The 24,370-nt window shown below is 37.3% G+C and overlaps 1 protein-coding gene across 1 annotated transcript in view; it reads right to left on the bottom strand.

The window, feature by feature from the left end:
* Positions 1-24,370, bottom strand: part of RNF144B (ring finger protein 144B) — a 264,045-nt gene that overhangs the window by 22,497 nt on the left and 217,178 nt on the right. The window contains exon 4 of the mRNA XM_066377134.1: positions 18,238-18,298. Within this exon, the coding sequence (XP_066233231.1) occupies positions 18,238-18,298 (61 nt within the window). The remainder of the gene's footprint in view (positions 1-18,237; positions 18,299-24,370) is intronic.

Raw genomic sequence — 24,370 nt, 5'->3', positions numbered from 1 at the left:
GTTGGGGGAGGGGCGCGCGGGCAGCTTGAAATACTTTCTGGAGCACAGCTGCAGATCCAATCACTGAAATTGGCTTAACCCACGAAATCTGCACACCCACGGGGCTCTAATTGATAAGATCTCTCTCAGTTCAGGGATCCAAGACAAGAGGCATGATATTTTTTAGTGCCTCTCGCTAAAGGGGCGGGGGCAACTTCTGATTGACAGAGCCTTCATATTCAGGAATATACGCTAACAAGAAGGACTTGGCAGATGTTAAGATCTATACAGCAAGCAGCGACTAGTGCCTCTTCTTCCCAGCCTAAACAGGCTACAATGTGTGGAAAGCCTGGGTTGAGTGGTCCAACTGAATGCTAGGCACTGAACAGTCACCTTGACAACAATTGACTCCCAGCCCCGCCTGATTACGCTGGAGGCTCTGACTGCCAGAGCCTTACCCAGAGACTTGCGCTGAGTGGGGATAGAGTGGGGATTTCCCAGCTCTTTGAGCCTCTTACTCTCCAGGCAGAAGCAGTGGCAGCCACATAGCTGGATCAACAGGCTGCTAATTCAGGAAGGGGAGAGTAGGAGAGAGACTCCGGGAAAGCAAACTCTCTCATTGTTGGACCCTGCAAACGCCAACAAGCCTTGACTACCAACGAGACTAAAGCCAATTATATGACATTGCCATAGAATCCCATCAACTGCAAATTCCTACCTAAGCGTGACACAGGGGCAGAGCCTGGGGTACAGAGTCACCGACCAGGAAGAGGGAGAGAAAAGAAAAAGGAAGAAGTTAACATCTCAAAATCAAGAAAAATCCACAGACTTTATAACTTGTTCCACTATTTTTTTTTTGTTGTTGTTTGTTTCTTCTATCTTATTGCCTTTATTATTATTACTTCTATTTCCTCCACCTCGGTCATTTTATTCTCTGCCCATCTTATGCTTCCCTTTTCTTGAACTACACTACCCATGAGTGTTATATTTTATTTCTTTTCTTCATCCTTACTCTCCTTTAGGGTTACACTCCAAAACCCTTAACTCTCACTCTCTCCCCTTTTGGTTTTTTTTTTCTTTTCCTTTTTTTCTTCCATCATTTTTCTCTTTTTCTTATTTTTTCTTTCTATTTGTTTCTTCTTTTCTCCTTTTACTTTTCCTCCCATTCAATCCTCAATCACGAACAAATTATTTAATTTGGGACTCAAGTTTTTTTGGTTTTATTTTTGCTCTTGTTTTTGGTTTTCTTTTGTTTGTTTTTGTGGCATTTTGGGTACTTTTTACTTTGCTTTTTAACTCATTAGCATTCCTCCCAACCCAAGGTCTCCATTGTATTTAGTCATTGCTCCACTTAACACAACAGATTTTTACTTATTATTCTTGTTTTTTTCTTCTTTAATTATTTTTTTTGCTCCTTTTTTCTGTTTCCCTCTTATCCCTCTCATTATATCTCTTAGTCGACCATAACTTAAAAGCAAATCATTTTATACTTGTCTAAGATTTTCTCCTTTTTTTGCATTTAGTAGGTCCCTACTCCCCTTTTTGCCCCATGAACTATTCACCCCAAATCAGGCCCTCCATTATAGGCAGTTTTTGTTCAATTTAGCATAATATAATTCACAGGTCATCACGATATTTCCCTAAGGAGGGGAGAGGAGGGGAAGAGAAGAAAGAAAAAAGGGGGAAATAATAAATTAATACTATTTTTCTTTTTTCCTTTTTTTTTTTTTTACTTTTTATTCTTTATTAATTCTAATTAGTGCTATCAACAAGACCACCCTCAGATGCCAATAAGAAAAAGGAAATTGAATACTATGAATACAAAAGATAGAGAGGTAACACAAATAGATGTGGAAAAACCTATGGAGAAAAGATTTAACATATTGGAAACCTTGGAGCTAAATGACAGAGAATTTAAAATAGAAATCCTAAAAATACTCAGAGATATACAAGAAAACACAGAAAGGCAATTTAGGGAGATCAGAAAATAACTCAACGATCACAAAGAATATATTACCAAGGAAATTGAAACTATAAAAACAAATCAAACAGAGATGAAAAACTCAATTCATGAGCTGAAAAACGAGGTAACAAGCTTAGCTAATAGAACAGCCCAGATAGAAGATAGGATCAGTGAAATAGAAGACAAGCAACTTGAGGCACAACAGAGAGAAGAACAAAGAGACTCAAAAATAATAAAAAACGAGAAAGCCCTACAGGAATTGTCTGACTCCATCAGAAAGAATAACATAAGAATAATAGGTATATCAGAGGGAGAAGAGAAAGAAAATGGAATGGAGAATATACTCAAACAAATAATAGATGAGAACTTCCCAAGCCTGTGGAAAGAACTAAAGCCTCAAATTCAAGAAGCAAACAGAACACCGAGTTTTCTTAACCCCAACAAACCCACTCCAAGGCATATCATAATGAAGATGACACAAACCAATGACAAAGAAAAAATTCTCAAGGCAGCCAGGGAAAAGAAGAGTACAACATATAAAAGAAGGCCTATTAGATTATCATCAGATTTCTCAGTAGAAACTCTACAAGCTAGAAGAGAGTGGACCCCAATATTTAAAGTCCTGAAAGAGAGGAACTTTCAGCCAAGAATACTATACCCATCAAAGCTATCCTTCAAGTACGAAGGAGATATAAAAACATTCACAAATACAGAAAAGATGAGAGAATTTATCATCAGAAAGCCCCCACTCCAGGAAATACTAAAGGGGGTTTTCCAACCAGATTCATAGAACAAAACAAAACAAAACCACAAGTAACAGCTCCACCAAGAACACAATAAAACCAAATTTATACTGTGACAACAAAAGAAAAAAAGGGGGGAGAGGATGGAGATTAACAGTAGCAAAGGACGATGAAGCGCAGAAATACTCATAAGATAGAGTACTACAATGAATATGGTAGGTACCCTTTTCATTACTTAATGGTAACCACCCTTGAAAAAACCACCACAAAAACATTTGACTTAAAAAAGGTAGCAACAGAGGAAAGAAGTATGGAATACAAACAAACAAAAACAAATGATAGAAAAACAAAAGAGAAGAATCAAACAAGATACAAAACTAACAGAAAGCAATTTATAAAATGGCAATAGGGAACCCACAAGTGTCAATAATTACACTAAATGTAAATGGATTAAACTTACCAATAAAAAGACACAGAGTAGCAGAATGGATTAAAAAAGAAAATCCAACTGTATGCTGCCTACAAGAAGCTCATCTAAGCAACAAGGATAAAAACAAATTCAAAGTGAAAGGCTGGAAAACAATACTCCAAGCAAACAACACCCCAAAAAAAGCAGGTGTAGCAATACTCATATCTGATAATGCTGACTACAAGACAGAAAAAGTACTCAGAGACAAAAATGGTCATTTCATAATGATTAAGGGGACACTGAATCAAGAAGACATAACAATCCTTAATATATATGCACCAAACCAAGGAGCACCAAAATATATAAGACAGCTACTTATTGACCTTAAAACAAAAACTGACAAATATACAATCATACTTGGAGACCTCAATACACCGCTGACAGCTCTAGATCGGTCATCCAAACAGAGAATCAATAAAGATATAGTGGCCTTAAATGAAATACTAGAACACCTGGATATGATAGACATCTACAGGACACTTCATCCCAAAGTGACAGAGTATACATTTTTCTCTAGTGTACATGGAACATTCTCAAGAATTGACTATATGTTGGGCCACAAAGATAATATCAGCAAATTTAGAAAAATTGAAATTGTACCAAGCATATTCTCTGATCATAAAGCCTTGAAACTAGAATTCAACTGCAAAAAAGAGGGGGGAAAACCCACAAAAATGTGGAAACTAAACAACATACTTCTAAAAAATGAATGGGTCAAAGAAGAAATAAGCACAGAGATCAAAAGATATATACAGACAAATGAAAATGACAATACGACATATCAGAATCTCTGGGATGCAGCAAAAGCTGTAATAAGAGGAAAATTCATATCACTTCAGGCCTATATGAACAAACAAGAGAGAGCCAAAGTAAACCACTTAACTTCACACCTTAAGGAACTAGAAAAAGAACAAAGACAACCCAAAACCAGCCGAACAAAGGAGATAATAAAACTCAGAGCAGAGATAAACGAAATAGAGAACAGAAAAACTATAGAAAAAATCAATAAAACAAGGAGCTGGTTCTTTGAAAAGATCAACAAAATTGACAGACCCTTGGCAAGGCTCACCAAGGAAAAGGCACAGGACTCAAATAAATAAAATCCAAAATGAAAGAGGAGAAATCACCACAGACATCATAGATATACAAAGAATTATTGTAGAATACTATGAAAAACTATATGCCACCAAATACAACAATCTAGAAGAAATGGATAAATTCCTAGAACAATACAACCTTCCTAGACTGAGTCATGAAGAAGCAGAAAGCCTAAACAGACCAATCAGCAGAGAGAAAATAGAAAAAACTATTAACCACCTCCCCAAAAATAAAAGTCCAGGCCCAGACGGTTATACTAGTGAATTCTATCAAACATTCAAAGAAGACTTGGTTCCTATTCTACTGAAAGTCTTCCAAAAAATTGAAGAAGAAGCAATACTTTCAAACATATTTTATGAGGCCAACATAACCCTCATACTGAAACCTGGCAAGGATGGCACAAAGAAAGAAAACTACAGACCAATATCTCTAATGAATACAGATGCTAAAATACTAAACAAAATACTGGCAAATCGAATACAACAACATATTAAAAAGATAATACATCATGATCAAGTGGGATTCATCCCAGAATCTCAAGGATGGTTCAACATACGTAAAACGGTTAACGTAATACACCATATCAACAAAACAAAGAACAAAAACCACATGATCTTATCAATAGACGCAGAAAAGGCTTTTGATAAAATACAACACAATTTTATATTTAAGACTCTCAACAAAATGGGTATAGAAGGAAAATACCTCAACATGATAAAGGCCATATATGATAAACCATCAGCCAACATCATATTAAATGGCATAAAACTGAGGACTTTCCACCTTAAATCAGGAACAAGACAGGGTTGTCCACTCTCTCCACTCTTAATTAACGTGGTGCTAGAAGTTCTAGCCAGAGCAATCAGACAAGACAAAGAAATAAAAGGCATCCATATCGGAAAAGAAGAAGTAAAGGTATCACTTTTTGCTGATGATATGATCCTATACATCGAAAACCCAAAGGACTCCACAAAAAGATTACTAGAAACAATAAACCAATACAGTAAGGTCGCAGGATACAAAATTAACATACAAAAGTCCATAGCCTTTCTATATGCCAACAATGAAATATTAGAAAACGAACTCAAAAAAATAATCCCCTTCACAATTGCAACAAAAAAAATAAAATACCTAGGAATAAACATAACAAAGAATGTAAAGGACCTATATAACGAAAACTACAAGGCATTGTTAAGAGAAATAGAAAAAGACACAATGAGATGGAAAAATATTCCTTGTTCTTGGATAGGAAGAATAAATATAATTAAAATAACCATATTACCCAAAGCAATATATAAATTTAATGCAATTCCCATCAAAATTCCTATGACATTTTTTAATGAAATGGAACAAAAAATCATCAGATTTATATGGAACTATAAAAAACCCCGAATAGCCAAAGCAATCCTAAGGAAAAAGAATGAAGCTGGGGGCATTACAATACCTGACTTTAAACTATATTATAGGGCCACGATAATCAAAACAGCATGGTATTGGCAGAAAAATAGACACTCAGACCAATGGAACAGAATAGAAAGCCCAGAAATAAAACCACATATATATGGTCAAATAATCTTTGATAAAGGTGCCAACAACACACAATGGAGAAAGAAAGCCTCTTCAACAAATGGTGCTGGGAAAACTGGAAAGCCACATGCAAAAGAATGAAACTGGACTACAGTCTGTCCCCCTGTACTAAAATTAACTCAGAATGGATCAAAGATCTAAACATAAGACCTGAAACAATAAAGTACATAGAAGAAGACATAGGTACTAAACTCATGGACCTGGGTTTTAAAGAACATTTTATGAACTTGACTCCAATGGTAAGAGAAGTGAAGGCAAAGATAAATGAATGGGACTACATCAGAATAAAAAGTTTTTGCTCAGCAAGAGAAACTGATATCAAAATAAACAGAAAGCCAACTAAATGGGAAATGTTATTTTCAAACAACAGCTCAGATAAGGGCCTAATATCCAAAATTTACAAAGAACTCATAAAACTCAACAACAAACAAACAAACAATCCAATAAAAAAATGGGAAGAGGACATGAACAGACACTTCTCCCAGGAAGAAATACAAATGGCCAACAGATATATAAAAAGATGCTCAGCTTCATTAGTTATTAGAGAAATGCAAATCAAAACTACAATGAGATACCACCTCACCCCTGTTAGATTATCTATTATCAACAAGACGGGTAATAGCAAATGTTGGAGAGGCTGCGGAGAAAAGGGAACTTTCATCCACTGTTGGTGGGACTGTAAAGTAGTACAACCATTATGGAGGAAAGTATGGTGGTTTCTCAAAAAACTAAAAATAGAACTACCTTATGACCCAGCAATCCCTCTACTGGGTATATACCCCAAAAACTCAGAAACATTGATATGTAAAGACACATGTAGCCCCATGTTCATTGCAGCACTGTTCACAGTGGCCAAGACATGGAAACAACCAAAAAGCCCTTCAATAGAAGACTGGATAAAGAAGATGTGGCACATATACACTATGGAATACTACTCAGCCATAAGAAATGATGACATCAGATCATTTACAGCAAAATGGTGGGATCTTGATAACATTATACGGAGTGAAATAAATAAATCAGAAAAAAACAAGAACTACATGATTCCATACATTGGTGGAACATAAAAACGAGACCAAGAGACATGGACAAAAGTGTGGTGGTTACCAGGGGTGGGGGGAGGGAGGACGCAGGAGGGAAGGAGGGAGAGAGTTAGGGGGAGGGGGAGGGGCACAGAGAAAACTAGATAGAGGGTAACGGAGGACAATCTGACTCTAGGCGAGGGGTATGCAACATAATTTAATGACAAGATAACCTAGACATGTTTTCTTTGAATATATGTACCCTAATTTATTAATGTCATCCCATTAACATTAATAAAAATTTATTTTAAAAAAAAAAAACTTCTTTGTTGTTTTTTATTTTTTAACCCCTCTTTTTTATGAATTCTAAAAAGTATAACTCAAAAAATGTAACATAAAAATGTTTTTTAATGTCAGAATAAATTTAATTTTGTCATATTTATTTTGTTTAATTACCATAAAAGCACGCTTGGACTTTATACTTTTTTCTTTAATATTTGACTTAATTATTATAACATATTTCTCAGAAATTTGTATATAGTTAGCCTACAACTATTTGTAGGATTTTAAATGTGCCCTGACTTCAAAAAGTTTGAGAACCACTGCTCTAAGGTCTTACCTTGAATTTCCATACCATTTATATTTTCATTCAAACTCTTATTACTGTTTCATGAATACCAAAACCAAAGAAATGAAGACTGATTTATAACTTGTAATTAAAGAGTCCCAGATCAAATATCTATTTACCATCCATTCTAAATCATAGGTCTTTCAAAGTCTGATGATAAAGGTAAGTGTATAGGTTAGAACTATGAACAAGCAGCCAACCCACACATAGTTTTGATCTGAAAGCTTTCCAACTTTTACCCAAATAATGCAAAAGAAGAGCTTTACATATGTAATAAAGCTATCCAACTTTCAAGAAGCTAAGTGAGCCGAGGCAGAGTCATAGGTGATTATTTGGGAATAGCAGTGAATGGCCTGATTACTAATAAGGCCTAAGCGAGATGAGAAGTCCTTGAAGGGGAGGGTCATGATTCCCACTTTTAGAAGATTACTCTGGCCACTGTAGAAAGAATAGATGGTAACGGTACAAAGTAGCAGCAGAGAGATCTATTAGGACACTATTGTAGTGATCTAACCCAAGATAATACACAGGATTATATGTTAAAAGTGGAAGTACTAAAAATTTGGAGCACACTTTGAAGGTGAAACTGTCATGATTTTATAGTAGAGGTGCAGCTGGAAACAATCATCCCAGTTGACAAACACTGACCTAGAAATATCCCTGGAATGTAGTAGTTATTGAATAAATGAATGAAGCAATATAACAACAGAAGTGTAAAAAATAATATCATAGATCAACTCCATTTGGTAATAAGAGATAATGGTAGCATAAATGGCAAGGTTCTATACTGTCCCACCCTTTATTCAGTTATTTTCAGAAAACAGAAACAACTACCCAGAGAGGATTATTTCAGGGCATCTCGGTGTCTCTTGGAGATGAGCTTCCCCACAACAAAACAAGAATTTAAACATACAAATCAGGTCACATTGAAAAGGCATCTGTCCTTCAAATTACTCATCTGTCCTGCTCCTAGAAGAGCTGCCATAAGTAAAAATCATTAGAAGCTAAAAGAGTTCCTTCTTTTTAATATCATAATTCTAATATGCCATTAACAGTACAATTTTGCTTTACCTACATCAAGTATCCCAGTGTTCCACCAGAGGAACCTACAGGCCAGATTAGTAGAAAAGCAAAAAAAAAAAAAAAAAAAAAATGCTGAAGGGGCATCAGACATTGGCAGCCCCGGCAGCTAACAGGACTTCGCAGAACCCAAGCCAAAAGGGAACAGACTGATGGACACCAGGTGGTGGCCAAACCACTGCGCATGAGCAAGAGCTGTCTTCTCCCCACTCTTACCTCCATGACAACAACCTGAGAGGAGACTGAGGGAAAGGGGAGCCCCACTGGGTCAATAGGGAATTTCAAAAAAACTTTTTATTGCCTGACCGGGCGGTGGTGCAGTGGATAGAGTGTCGGACTGAGATGCAGAAGACCCAGGTTCGAGACCCCAAGGTCGCCAGCTTGAACACGGGCTCATTTGGTTTGAGCAAAGGTCACCAGCTTGGACCCAAGGTCACTGGCTCGAGCAAGGGGTATGCTGAAGTCCCACGGTCAAGGCACGTATGAGAAAGCAATCAATGAACTAAGATGTCGCAATGAAAACCTAATAATTGATGCTTATCATCTCTCTGTTCCTGTCTGTCTGTCCCTGTCTATCCCTCTCTCTGAATCTCTGTCTCTGTAAACAAAAAAAAAACAACAACAACAAAAAAAAACTTTTTATACTATTATGGTGAACTCAATTCTACCTCCTGGCTCTGGGCCTAGGAAACACAGTAATTATGGAGATAAAGAAAATGAACCCTTATCCAGAACATTTAAGGCAGGGGTCCCCAAACTACGGCCCGCGGGCCACATGCGGCCCCCTGAGGCCATTTATCCGGCCCCCGCCGCACTTCTGGAAGGGGCGCCTCTTTCATTGGTGGTCAGTGAGAGGAGCATAGTTCCCATTGAAATACTGGTCAGTTGGTTGATTTAAATTTACTTGTTCTTTATTTTAAATATTGTATTCCCGTTTTGTTTTGTTTTTTTACTTTAAAATAAGATCTGTGCAGTGTGCATAGGGATTTGTTCATAGTTTTTTTTATAGTCTGGCCCTCCAATGGTCTGAGGGACAGTGAAACTGGCCCCCTGTGTAAAAAGTTTGGGGACCCCTGATTTAAGGTCTAGTAGTTTCTTCCCCATTCAAATTTCCTTTCCAAAGCTAGGGAAAAAAGTGAACTAAGCCATATCCAACTAATTCCTTCTGCACTGGTAGTTATGAAAGCTTCAGGTTGCTCTGAGGTGAAAGCTTTCAGAAACCTAGAAAAAGAGAAAGCAGGAGTTTGTGTATATCAGCCCCAAACTAACAGTGCCCCAAACATTTTAATATGAACGTGATTTAAGTGATTAATTATAACATACTGACATCAGAGATAGACAAATTCATAGACTCACACTGGAATGCACTTATAAAAATGAGAGTTGATTACTGAAATAAAGCCCCGTGACTATTTGATCTTAAGACTCTGCTTATCATGTAATTTTTGCAAGAGAGAAAATGCTGTTTAAACTATTTTCTACTTCTGTATTCTGACAATGTTTGGGAAGTAGAAACATTCTAAGAAAATAAAACTACCATGAAACCTCAAGATCATTATCTAACAACAATGACCATTTTCAGTTTTCAAAACTAAACTCGGGACCCTTGGTTTTCCCTCCTGGAACTAGCAGCATCACATATGTGCAGTTTGCTTCTCATTCTCTCTCAACTCATGGGTGTGGTTTCTCTGCCATCCTCTACCATTGTGAGGCTGTGCCCAAAAAGACATCACATTAATTTTTATTCTTGTGGGAAACACCATGCACCCAAGCTAATTTAATTATCAGCTGAAATTAGTCAAACTGTTTTCACTTTTATGACCCATTGCATTTTTAATTATACCAAACCTAATTTGTTTGTTTTTGTTGTTTTGTTTTGTTTTGTTTAGAGAGAGGGGTTGGGGAGAGAAGTGGGAAGCATCAACTAACTCATAGTAACTGCTTCCCATCTGTGCCTTGAACAGGCAAGACCTGGGTTTTCATACCAGCAACCTCAGATTTCTAGGTCGATGCTTTATCCACTGCACCGCCACAGCTCTGGTGCCAAAGTTAATTTGTTTATCTCAGAAAACAAAGGTCTTCTGAAGACATTAAAATGCAATTAAATTAAACTGATCAAACTTAACATTTGCTACAGGAAATATACTCAAATGGAGGTGGCCATTGGCAGAGCAGGTACACTCAAGATAGTCGGAGAGAACCACAGAATTTCAAACTTGGAAACAACTCTCATGATATCTAGTCTAAAGATGCTACATTAGGACCCACACATGTTAGGAGTCTGCATAATGGGGTTAGTGAGTATATGATGGGATCAAGCCTTTTTTATACCTAGAATACCATTCTCTGTGTAAAAATATAATCATGCTACTAAATAGATTTTAATTTCACTTTAATTAAGTGTACACCATGGGAATATTTTCTCTTCAAAGCACCAACTTTGAATGCTTCATCTTAACAAATTTTGATCTCCTTAGAGATGGTCAGGAAAAGTGGATTCAGGCTTATAGTAAAAGTATACTGTAGGAAGCAAATGGAAATGATAAGGTGGTACAGAAGAATTAGCATTTATTATCAAGTTCCTATATAATGCTCTAGAATCTAGGATATAACATCATCTATTCTAGGATATCCTATAACAAGGATGGAAACATGTTGAAAAATATTCGAGCTAAGTTGAAAAGAAAACAGAAGTAATATTATTGTGCTATACATTCAGTCCGAGGTCTGATCTTGATTCTAGAAGATGCTCTCTTAAGTTAGTTTAGAAAACTGGGGAAAAGGCAAGATTTTGTGGTGGTAGTGATTAATAACAACAGTAATGATAATAGCAGTGATAATTTACTGAATGAGCAACACTGTGAGCAACACACAATATTTACTTTTTCTACACTAGCCCTGGGATAATCATGCTGTTTATCCCCATGTTTTATATGAGGAAATGGAAGTACACATAGGAAGCAGCAAGCATTTAATATCACGTCTCTCATCCGAGTTCCCTTTAGAAAACTCATCCTAGCCTGACCAGGCGGTGGCACAGTGGATAGAGCGTCAGATTGGGATGTGGAGGACCGAGGTTAGAGACCCCGAGGTCACCAGCTTGAGCACGGGGTCATCTGGCTTGAGCAAAAAGCTCACCAGCTTGGACCCAAGGTCGCTGGCTTGAGCAAGGGGTTACTCGGTCTCCTGAAGGCCCGCGGTCAAGGCACATATGAGAAAGCAATCAATGACCAACTAAGGTATTGCAAGAGAAAACTCATCCTATATGCTGATAAATGTCTTTTCCTGCAGACACTTTAGTTTTCCAAGAAAAACTGAACCATCTAGAGCAGGGTAGTCAACCTTTTTATTCCTACTGCCCACTTTTGTATCTCTGTTAGTAGTAAAAATTTTTAACCGCCCACCGGTTCCACAGTAATGGTGATTTATAAAGCAGGGAAGTAACTTTACTTTATAAAATTTATAAAGCAGAGTTACAGCAGGTTAAAGCATATAATAATAATTTATGTAAGATTTTCACTAAGTTTGGCAGAATAAATCTTTATAAAACAACTTACTATAGTTAAATCTATCTTTTTATTTATACTTTGGTTGTTCTGCTACCACCCACTTTGAAAGCTGGAACGCCCACTAGTGGGTGGTAGTGACCAGGTTGACCACCACTGATCTAGAGCACACTATTTTAGATTTAAAACTGATCAAAAAGAAAAAAATAGATGGTAAAGTAGAAGAAGCATGACGCTGAGGGAAAAAAAAGTGTTATCATGGGAAAGCACAGAGCAGCTTAGGGAGGAAACCCTAGAACTAATCCTTCACTTACCACAAGACACCAGAAAAGCAGGCTCCAAAAGAAAGCACACACATGCGCACACACACACACACACACACACACACACACACACACACACAAAACAAGAACAGGCTTGTGATCAGGAACTATGAAAAGGAAGATGATTAATGAGAGATAGAAGTTGTCAAAAAAATAAAACTAACTTGATAAGGTCAAAAAGTATCATCATCTTACAAAAAAATAACCCTACTAAAAGACATCAAATAACTACAGAGGGAGCTCTGGTGAGACACTTAACTGATCAGACACAAAAGATGGGGTGGGAGCACTTCACCAAGGACAAATAAAAGAGTAACATGAAACTCAAACAGCCATATCATCAATGTTAAGACTTAAAATGAAGAGCCTTGTGAAAAATGCTAAGAACAAAAGGGCTTTCAAAGAAAGATGAAATCAGCGTATGGAACTGTACCTGGCCCTTAGCACATAATAGATGCTCACTACATAAAAACGTAGTTGTTGAATACATGAGCGAATATGGTAGAATTAGTAGGTAACAGGGAAACAAATTCCTATTTTACTTCACTTTTTTATGAACAACAACAATATGGCACTTAAAACATTTTGAAGTGTTTCTAACCACTATATAATAATACAACTAGGCAAGAACAGACATGTTAACCTACCAAAGAACTGAGCAATATGCAGTTATAGTAAGTAAAACAGGGTCACTAAAGTGGAAAAAGTGTTTAAGGATGAGAGATGGATGACCTTAACCCAATTTCTGGGGAAAAAAAATGTTTTGAAAAAATAGATTCTGAAAACAAGAGTAAAGCAAGATTCTAGCATGAATCATCAGGCATGTGCTTTGAGAACCAGAAGAAAGTAAAGCAGTAATCACTAGCACATGGAAACTTAGTATTGCCCTCTCTTGGTTAATACTGGAAGACTGACACAGAAAGGGAAAGCCGCAAACACAGTAGTAGCCAATGGAAAGTCACAGATGGATGCGAAGTGGAGTCAAAGAATAACCAATCAATCCCAAGTGGTGTTTCCTCACTTTGTATCAACAGAGATAATTTGGACCCATTCCTATTCAACATGTTTATTCCTCACAAAGACTTAGATAAAAAACAAAGACATAAAGGGCAAGCTAATCACTTATGTAACATAAAGCAGAAGACAAAGTACTAGATGACAAACTAAAAACTGAGAGCTTGGTAGGCAGTAAGGACTTGGCAAAACTAACAAAAATTTTTATAATTAGGATATAGGACTGCCACTAAGTTGACTACATTTTTCTCAAAGCAACAACAGTCTCTCCAATTTCATCTCAGGGCCTGGCCAATGAGTTTAACTTTCTGCCAGTCAGTCATTTAACTCATTCACAATATTAGTACTTAATGCATCTCAAGATCCTCTTCAAAACAGTTTCACATAAAATATTTTCGTGGCATTAACCTCAAGTCACCTAGCTAATAGGTCTTGAGTTTTAAGTGAATATGACATCTATTATGTAAAAATTAGGTATACAACTTATATAGAATAGTCCAATCAAGTAAATTCCATTATGCGGTACTATATTAACTTAATTTACTCTAACTTGAAATATCTGTTTTTTAATATAATTATTTGTACCAGATTATAATGAAGAATTACATGATTACAAATCCCCTTCCAAATCATGTAAGATCAAATGTCTCTGGGTCTCAGGTTTCTTTTTATAGAATGAGGGAGTTGAGTAAAAGGGTCACCAGATTTAACATACTTAAAATTTAACATATCAATATTTCCATACTTTAAAATAATAAAAATTTTTATAATTAAATTACAGTGTTTTACAGTTTGACAGTTCCTCAAAACTAAAGATAGAATTACCATATGGCCCAGCTATTACACTCATAGCTTTATACCCAAAAGAATTGAAAGAAGAGACTTGAACAGATACTTGTACCCCTAAACAACCCAAGTGGGTCCATCAACAATGAATGGCTAAACAAAATGTGGTGTGTTTACACAATGGAATGTTATTCAGCCATAAAACAAAATGGAGTGCTGACACATGCTACAACATGAATAAACCCTTAAAACATTATAAGTAAAATAAGCCAGACACAAAAGAAATTTTCTGGCTTATTGTATGATTCCACTCATGAAATATTTAGACTATGCAACTCCATAGGGCAGAAAATAGGTCAGAGGTTACCATGGATTGGAATCAGAAGGGAATGAGAAGTTATTATTCAATGGCTACAGTTTCTATTTGCAGTAATAAAAGCTTTGGAAATAGATGGTAATGGTGGTTGTACAACATTGTGAATGTTCAACACCACTGAATTGTACACCTAAGATGGGTGAAATAGTAAATTTTACGTTTTACATATTTTACCTAAATAGAACTAAAAAAAAAATTATAGATGAGGAAGCTTAGACATAGTTTATGTGATCCTAGGCAAGTGGCAACCTCTCCAATTTTAAGTTTCTGAATCTATAAAATAGAAATTATAAAATCAATTCTCAATCCATAGGAATCTATCGTGGTGCACCTACCTAGAACTTGTGAGAAAAAACAAATAGATGCCTTCTATGAGTAAAACTATGTGATCACCTTTTAATGCATCAAAGCAGAGCTATGCAAGACCACTTCTATAGAACAGTCTGGTTCCAAAGCCTGCCCAGCTTGATTATAACCAGACCAAATACATTATTATATCTAATGAAGAAATAAGCCAATCACAAGTAGGGATGAACACTACAAAAACATCAAAAAGTCCCAGTTACAAAGCAAACTGTGGTGACATCTGTCCAAGCACTTACTAGAGAAGAGTGAGAGTCTTGGCCAATAATTTTTCATGTGTACCTCACCTATTGCAAAGCTATTCCTACCATATAGATGGACATGGTGGTGAAATGCATATTACAAAGTGAGAGAAGTCAATGGGAGAGGGCTACATAGTGTATGATTCTAACTCTATGACATTCTATGAAAGACAAAACTATGGAGACGGTTAAAAAATCAGTGGTTGAGAGAGGTTTTAAGGGAGGAACAGATGAACAGGCAGAGCAAAGGGCAGTAAAACTACTCTGTAGGATATTATAATGGTGTACACATATCATTGTAAATTTTCCCAAACCTAGAGAAGGTACGGCGCACGCACGCGCGCGCACACACACACACACAAGATAGATGTGATCAATTAAGTTCCAGTGTTCTAATCCCACTGACAAAAAGACAATCATAATATCTATTTCAATATGAATGTTATGATTCTCTTCTCTTAGAAAAAAGGGAATAGAAGACCATTGAGTATACTTTATTGTAAAAAGAGCTACTCTATTATTAATACTTTTATTACCAACTATTAATACTTTGAACACTAAAATATAAGAAGCATTCATAGAAAGTGCTTTACATGCATTAATTCACTTAATTCTCATTGCAACCCCAAAGTGTGGGAACTATTATTATCTGCATTTTACAGATAAGGAAATTGAAGTGCAGGAACCAAGTAACTTGCCCAAAGTCACACAGCTCAGTGAGTGGTAGAGCCTGCATCCCCACCCAGGCTCTAGGCACTACTTTTTTAAAATAAACCGAAACTTCATATTTATCAGTGAGAACCAACCCACCAAACGTTTTAATTCCTGCTACTATCAGAATTTGTATAATTACAGAAAGGCATTTTAGTAATAACTATGTCACTAACATGTAAACAGTGATGAAGAAGACCTAAAAGATGGGGCAGGGGTGGGTGTGGAAGAGGTTGTACACATAGGAGAAGAGAGGTATACATGGGGCAAGGGAATGCTACAAAAAGGATGAGTCCTGGAGACTAAGGAGGACCGGTGAGTTTCAGGTCTCACCATTTAAAAAGAAGCCTGAAAATCCAATCTAACTCCTTTGACTTTCTCCACTCAAGACTTTTAAAACCATGGCACTCACTACCAGCCTCATCCATACATGGGTGAATACTTAAAATGTCTCTGTTCCAACAGTATTTATTTTTATAGTGAAGAATATTGGCATACAGTGGGAAAGTGGCAAGGCAGATACTTGACACCAATATCTATCATCCTTGGTTGTCACATCCAATAAATAGCATCTGACCTTAGAAGCTCAATCTAGTCAGCCCAGGTAGATGGATTAAGGCAAGCCAATATTAAGTACCCACCATTAATTTCTCTAGTTAGCTCAGAATCTGCAGGACAAGATGCATCAAGCTGTGTCTTCACCATGAAATCTAAACTTCATCTGACTCCACCACTTCTGATTCCATGTTCAACAACATTCTGTGTCCTAGCCTTCTATTTGCATCTTCCTATAGAGCAAAACTGTAATTCAAGTAATCTAGTCCAAGAATATTTTTCAGTAAATTCCACCTTAATACATCAGTATGATAAATTTAGTTAATGACCTACCCGGGAGAGATGAATCTGTTTTTGGCTTGCTGAAAAACACAAGCCTATGAGACTGAGCCAGATCATGGTCCTAGTGAATGCCATCCTGTGACTCCCCTGCAAGCACTCCTATTCTTACCCCCTTCATGGGGTTTTCTTTCCTTTTCATGTAAGAATTATATATATGTCAGGGTGTTGTAAAAATTAGATGAAATAAAGGCCATTGTGTTTACCAAACTTACTGGGACAGGACAGATAAATGTTCATTCTCCCACTACCACCCTCACCTCTAGATTTTATTATTCCAGATTAAAAAGTCAGCAATCAAAATATTTCATGTTAATGCTAGATTAGTTTATTTTATATACTCAGTGAGACTATACCAGTCCTAAGAGGTCTAGGGGAAACAATTTTTTTCTCTAATTCTCAGACACATAAACAGAACAAAACAAAACAAAAAACAGACCATTTAGTTCAAGTACATATTAGCGTGTGACAGGAGGGAATGGCCTCCTAAAAAAGATCTATGAGAAGCCAAAAAGAGTAAAAAGTAAATCCTACAGACAAAAAGGCAGGATTAACTACAAAAGTTATACAAATTACCCCAAGTCCAAAGTCAGAAAAAAAATTAGTCCAATATATTATAAATCACATTAAAATGATATGCTCAGCAATCACTATAATTAAAAGATGGGACCAAAAGAACAAATGATAAATGTTATACACATCAGTAAAAATGTTTGGGCTGATTGATGTTTTAGAGGGATCTTCATGAGTACGAAAGATGACAGTCAAACCCCATGTGAGGGCACTTGTCTTTTGTAATAGTATTGCTTTTATGAAGCTATCCAACTTCTGCAGAAGTTCCCTCACATGAGCCAAATTAAAAATACAAAACAGCCTGACCAGGCAGTGGCGCAGCATCGGACTGGGATGCAGAGGACCCAGGTTCGAGACCCTGAGGTCGCCAGCTTGAGCGCAGGCTCATCTGGTTTGAGCAAAAGCCCACCAGCTTGAACCCAAGGTCACTGGCTCCAGCAAGGGGTTACTCGGTCTGCTGAAGGCCCGCAGTCAAGGCACATATGAGAAAGCAATCAATGCACAACTAAGGTGTTGCAAGGCGCAACGAAAAACTAATGATTGATGCTTCTCACCTCTCTTTGTTCCTGTCTCTCTGTCCCTGTCTATCCCTCTCTCTGACTCACTGTCTCTGTAAAAAATAAATAAATTAAATTAAAATAAAAATACAAAACAACCATATAAACAAAGTTCTATTTCCTGCTAGTCTGTATCTTTTCTGGCTGTGGCTGAGAAAGCTAAAATCGAATATTGCAATTATAGTCTTTCCCTTTCCTAGGACCCTCCTGGTTTTGTTGACAGCCCACAGCTGCCTTAATTTTCCATGCAGGTTTGTGGAAAGATGACATGTGTAAAACCAAATTTACCATTGGGATAAAAAAAAAAAAGAGTGCATACATACCTCGTTCAAATTTTAACTGCTGATAAAGCTGAAACTGATCCACAGGTACCAAACAGGCGATCTGAAACCAACATGATAAAGATGAGATGTCAGTCAGCATAGAGACCTGAGTTACCAGCCCTTTATGATCCCTCCTTGTTTGGTTTATGCATCTTCTGTATTCAGGTTGTTTGTAAACTTCTCTGCCTCTGCCCTGTTCATGCAGGAATACAAGCAGAATTCCCAAACCGTCCCCACACATCTGCCATGCCTAGGAGTCTCTCAGGCCACCAGAACTCACTAAGCACCTTCATTCTTCCATCAGCAGCTACTAAAAGACCAATGGAATGTTTAGACTTCCCAAATTATTTGTGTGTATATAGGAAAAATGGTCTTTTTTCTCGCTAGATTCATTTAAGAAATTTTTAAGATTATAATTCTAGTTTTAGAACCCTTGAACACTAGTCAGGTAAATAGTGCCTCAGGAAATATAAAAACTTCATTTGTTACCTAGGGGATAGCACCTTCTAAGCAATGTAAAAATCATCTCTTCTGACAAAAATCACTTCAAGGGGCCCTTGGTTATCATGCATTGCCATCCATGCCCTGATAGACAAGAAACGCTAAGATACTCCTTGTGGCCAAACTCCCTTCCCAGTGCAGACAGCAACGTGAATGAAACGTTCATAAACAACGATTCATACAGAGCCAAATGACATTTGAGATTTAAGCATTTCTAAATTGCATTTCAAAGTCAGATGCAAGCAAAGCTAACTGCTCTTAAACTGGCTTTCCAAAAAATAATAATTCCACTGATGTCAACATACAAGTATACTGACATTGCTTAAAAGAGTTAGAACTGAGAGAAGTCAAAGAATTTGATATTAGGCTTCCAGACATTCACCAAGTTGATACAGGACATACCTTAGCAATTCTGACTCCAAAGTATCACATATTTCTTGGTATAAAGCATATGTAGGCGAAAGTTCTTGCAACTAACGGAAAAAAGTATGCTTTCAAAAATCTAATCCTCCACCCACACAAAAACAACCAATTTGTTTATTTTGCATATAAATTAAACTAGTTTAGTTAAATACAGGAAGAACCACAAATAGGCAAGTTCTGTCTTCTCCGTTTCAAGTACAGTGCAGTAAAACATAAATTTAATTTAATTATAATATTTTTCTCCAGCTGAGGGGAAAATGTTACATTTTTTTCTGGCACCTGAAGTGAAACCTCCTTAGCAATCACTATAGAAAATTATGGTTAATTTTATGTTATGCGTATTTTACCTTAATTTTTTAAAAGTTATGGTTAGACATTTATTCAACTGAACACCACTTTTGTTTCACCTGTTATAACACAACCTGGACATCTTTCCTAAAAGACAAAGGCACCTCAAATAAAATGCATTTGGAGACAGAAGGTGCAAGCAAGTAAAAGCAGGGGAGGCACCAAGGAATCAGAGTTCAGTTCATACCTAGGCATTGATTTGTCTTAGATGGAAGGCAAATAATCTACTACTACTTCAGATTTGGGGGTCAAGGTTACTTGGGGGATGCTATCATCTGGGCTGCAGGAAGGGAAGAGGGAGAAGGGAGAAGCAGATGGGCGCTTCTCCTGAGTGCCCTGACCAGGAATGGAACCCCGGACTTCCACACACCGGGCTGATGCTCTACCACTGAGCCAACCAGCAAGGGCAGTGATATTCTATAAATATATTTTCAACCCCCCCCCCCAAAATAAGGCCATTTGAGTGTTCAGTTCTATGGGACAGTTCTGCGCTCTTCTTATGCCATCTAAAATTATTTCTGGACTGATGAAGACTTTCCTCAAACCCCGCACAGCCAACTCCTAAAAATTCTGATGTTTTTCAATGGCAAGCCATTTATATAACAGCTAAAACAAATGCAGTTTATAAAAGGCAAAGCAAACAGGAGAATAATATTTCAGATACAGATGAAACGCTAATGTAAACAATAAATCAATGCAGTAAAATATCAATAACAGTAGAGATGGCTGTTTAATGTTAAATTAGAAAGATATATTTCATCATGGGATATTTTATTGCCAACAGGAAAGTCAGAGGTCCCTAACATATTTTGTCTTTCACTCTACTTTGAATCTCCCATTAATTATTATTTTTAGGTTAAAGGTTTATACAGAATTAAGCCTCAACAAGGTAAATTCATTTTTCTATTGACAAAAAGTCAGGTTTATCACTATTCGCTGTTTGATACTTCTGCGCTAAAGATAAACCCCAACACCCATTCCCTTCCCACCCCCACCCTCTGGAGGGCTTGTGTCTTCTCCAGCAACTGTTGACGGTCTATTACAGATAAAGCACTGGCTGGAAGCCTGGGAATACAAATGAGCACAGAGATACAGAAGCTGCCCTCAAAGAACTTAAATTACTGGCGAGGCAATAAATATGCCTAAATTTTTAAAAAAGAGCTACTCCTTGATTTTATCATTTGTTGGATTTCACAGGTTAGAGGTAATCTTCTGAAAGGTTTTTTATCACACTTTTGGCTTTAGATGAGAGAAAGCTGTATTAGATTTTTTTAAAAGAAAAAAAATGATCCAAAGTATTGAATTCCCATTCCATTGCCATTTGAAACTACATCACTATTGCTCAAGGTCTTTCACAATTATAAAACTGAGATAAATATTTAGGATGATTATTGAAGGTTCAATCAGGTGACAGGTTAAAGGGCTACTCCATTTAAAAAAAATTTTAAAGGACTCACAAGGCCTCTAAAATTAATTGTGAAAATGGTAAGAGATCATGAGAGGTATCATATGGCATACAATTATCCTCTTCCTGCCAACAAAGAAATTCCAAATCATTCAAAATCATACCACGACATTCCTTTTTAACATTTTTACTTTGAAATAATTTTAGACTCACAAAAAGTTCCAAGAATTATATAGAGTTCCTAAATGCCATCCCCCCCCAACTTTTCCTAATATTAACACCTTATATAACCATAGTTAATTATTAAAATAACAAAAATTTCTTTGATACAAAATTATTAATCTGCAGGCCTTATTCAAATTTCATAAACTGACCCACAAAGTCTTTTTTTTTTTACAGTCCCAGATCCAATTCAGGACACCACCTTGCACTCGGCTCCCTGTCTCCTTCGCCTTCTCTGATCTGGGGCAGTTGCTCACTCCGTGTTTGCCTTTCATGACCCTGACATGTTTAAAGAGCCCAGGCGAGTTATTTTGTACAGTGCTCTCCAATTTGGGTTGATCTGATGTTTTCTATGATTAGGTTGAGATTATGCATTTCTGGCAAAAACATCCCAGCAGTGATCTTGGGCCATCAGGAGGTACACGAGGACAGCCTGTCTCCTTACTGGTAATGTTAACTTCCTAACCTAGGTAAAGCGGGATCCGCCAGGTTGTTCCTCCCTTTATAATCTTGTAGGGAGGTATTTTGAGATTCTGCAAATATCATGTTTCTCACCATGCCTTTGTCCACTGATTTCTTTTTGTATTTATCAAAAAATTCTTGCCTACTATCATTATTACTATGCTATTTGCTTAATGATGATTTTCTATATCTATCTGTATTTGTTCATTAGAATTCTACTATAAAGAAGGGCTATCCTTCTCCTGCATTTATTTGTTTATGTCAGTATGAACTACTAACATTTATTGTATTCAGTGCATTCCAATACACTGATAACCAAATTCATATTCAAATAGCAGAAACAAAGATATTTAAGTATCTTCTCATCTATTAAGAGACCACTTCCCTCAGATTAACTACTAAAAAGTCCTTAACTTGATTTAGTCATATTTTTCTATTTCTCCATTGAAATTTGTGCTAATCTGCCTGACCAGGTGGTGGCGCAGTGGATAGAGCATTGGAATGGGATGCAGAGGACCCAGGTTCAAGACCTCGAGGTCGCCAGCTTGAGCGCAGGCTCATTTGGTTTGAGCAAAGCTCACCAGCTTGGACCCAAGGTTGCTGGCTTGAGCAAGGGGTTACTCGATCTGCTGCAGCCCCACAGTCAAGGCACAATATGAGAAAGCAATCAATGAACAACTAAGGTGTCGCAACAAAAAACTAATAATTGATGCTTCTCATCTCTCTCCATTCCTGTCTGCCTGTCCCTATCTATCCCTCTCTGACTCTCTCTGTCTCTGTAAAAAAAAAAAAAAAAAAAAATTGTGCTAATCTACCAGTTAAACAAAAATTTCTCTCTCCTCCACTCCAAGCCTGAAAGACCATATTTCCTCTTCATCATTCCAGAAATCCTTTCCAAAAAGGAAAAAAGAAAAAAAAGTTTGATTCAAAGAGAAAATAAATCCACTTTTATTTTAATAGAAGAATAGCAAACATCAGAATAATAACAGCAAAAATTTACTAACTCCCTACAATCACCATCATGGTTTCTTCTGGTAAAAGTGAACCTGAGGATACTTATTAAGAACCCAGTTCCTACTCTGCTGGATGTCCTCACTTTCTATCGCACTCCTCCCATCGCAGAGCATAACAAGGGAAGTTAGAATACACCCACGTGTGCGGGGTGCTTTAAGTGTTATACATAACAGTTAACTGGTACATCCACAACTGAAGAAATAAAAAGTGAGGCACACCCTGTTTACTGTTATTAACTATGACCATAGTATGTGAGCAAGCCCCACCACCTACACTGAAATTAGCCCTACAGAGAAATAAAGGATGCAGAGAGTAGAGCTGACTTGCTAGAGAAGCATTTATGCTTAAAGTGGTATTTTCATAAGCAATATTGATAAATAAAACTTATAGTTTCTTTTGTTAGGAAAACCAGATGGTTAAATCAAAGAAGCTAGGGAAAGCCAAGACAAAAGGGGGGGAAAGCCTAGTCTTTCCTTAGGTTTGGCCCTTTAAGTCATATCTCTGCTACAGTTGCTTTTAAATATTAAGAACCAGCCTGAACATGACATACAACAGATCACTTTATCTGGAGATGGAATTGACCTCTAGTAGATCATTACAGCGTGTCAAGGTTTTGGCAAATCTTGAGGTGCTATGACTTGCAAAAATACTGGCAAGGGAAACAGTACTAATCTTACGAATAAGTGTCTTATCACAATGATGCAGAAACTAAGAAGGTTCCCTATCTCAACCCAGAAAATAAGAACTGTTATTTCCTAACAGAAAAAGAAAAATGGCATATTTACCCATTCACTTGAGTATAATAAACCAAGTTCATCTCCTTATTTACATCTACGTACTACGTATGAAATCCTGCTTGAAGAAACAAGAGGGCAGTCAGCAGGGCCCACTGGAAGAGGGCAGGATGGGGGAGGCCTGGGATTCCAGGGCCAGGAATCTTGTGCATAGCACCCTGCAGAGAGCTGTGTCTGTTCTTTCTCTACCGCTTCTGCAGAGACCTCAGTACAGCCTGCCATTTCTCCCTCGGTTCATCTAGGGCAAAGGGGATATGCCCACATACACATTCATGTGACACGGTCAACCTACTGGTGCTCAGTCTTCTTACACTTGCCTTTAGTTAAAGAAGAAGCTTAGAAATAGTCTTCTCCACTAATATGCAGTTTTTAAACAAAATTTTAAACATGTTCTAGGACAAAATAAGCTAAGAACTTCAAAAATATCTACTGACTTTGACATAGCAGATTCCTTTACCCTTCTCCACTTCAAAGTTTTACTCTTCTCCAGCCAACGAATACTGCAGTCAAGGGTTATTATAATAGACAGACTTAACCCTCCCCTTTCAAATCCTCACACCACACTAACAGGAATGTGGCCACTTGCCTGGGCACCCTCACCTTTGCTCTCCCCCAGCTCTGCAGTGGGACAATGGGAAGGAAGCGTGGTGAGAGATGACAAGTGGAGGCTGTGCTAATGGGTGATTTGGGGGAACCACTTGGATCTCTGTATTTCCAGCAGCCATTACCAAAGCTACCCTCAACAAACATGCAATATGAGTAAAAACTGTTTATTCTGCAAATGTAGCTTCAAATTCCCCAGTACTGCACCTCCACTCCCACCATGCCCCTATCCTAGTCTTCCAGAGTACCCCACCCTAAGACCCCTCCTGTAGAATTCTGCAGCCCCCATTCTTGGCCAGAGCAGCTGCACTCGTCCTTCCTCTGAAGCATGTTGTAGCACTAGCAGTAAAAGGCAGGCTGG

This window comes from Saccopteryx leptura, chromosome 3 (assembly GCF_036850995.1).
Source record: "Saccopteryx leptura isolate mSacLep1 chromosome 3, mSacLep1_pri_phased_curated, whole genome shotgun sequence".
Taxonomy (NCBI): domain Eukaryota; kingdom Metazoa; phylum Chordata; class Mammalia; order Chiroptera; family Emballonuridae; genus Saccopteryx; species Saccopteryx leptura.
Note: the sequence above shows the minus strand (reverse complement) of the source record. Positions and strands in the feature narration are given on the sequence as shown.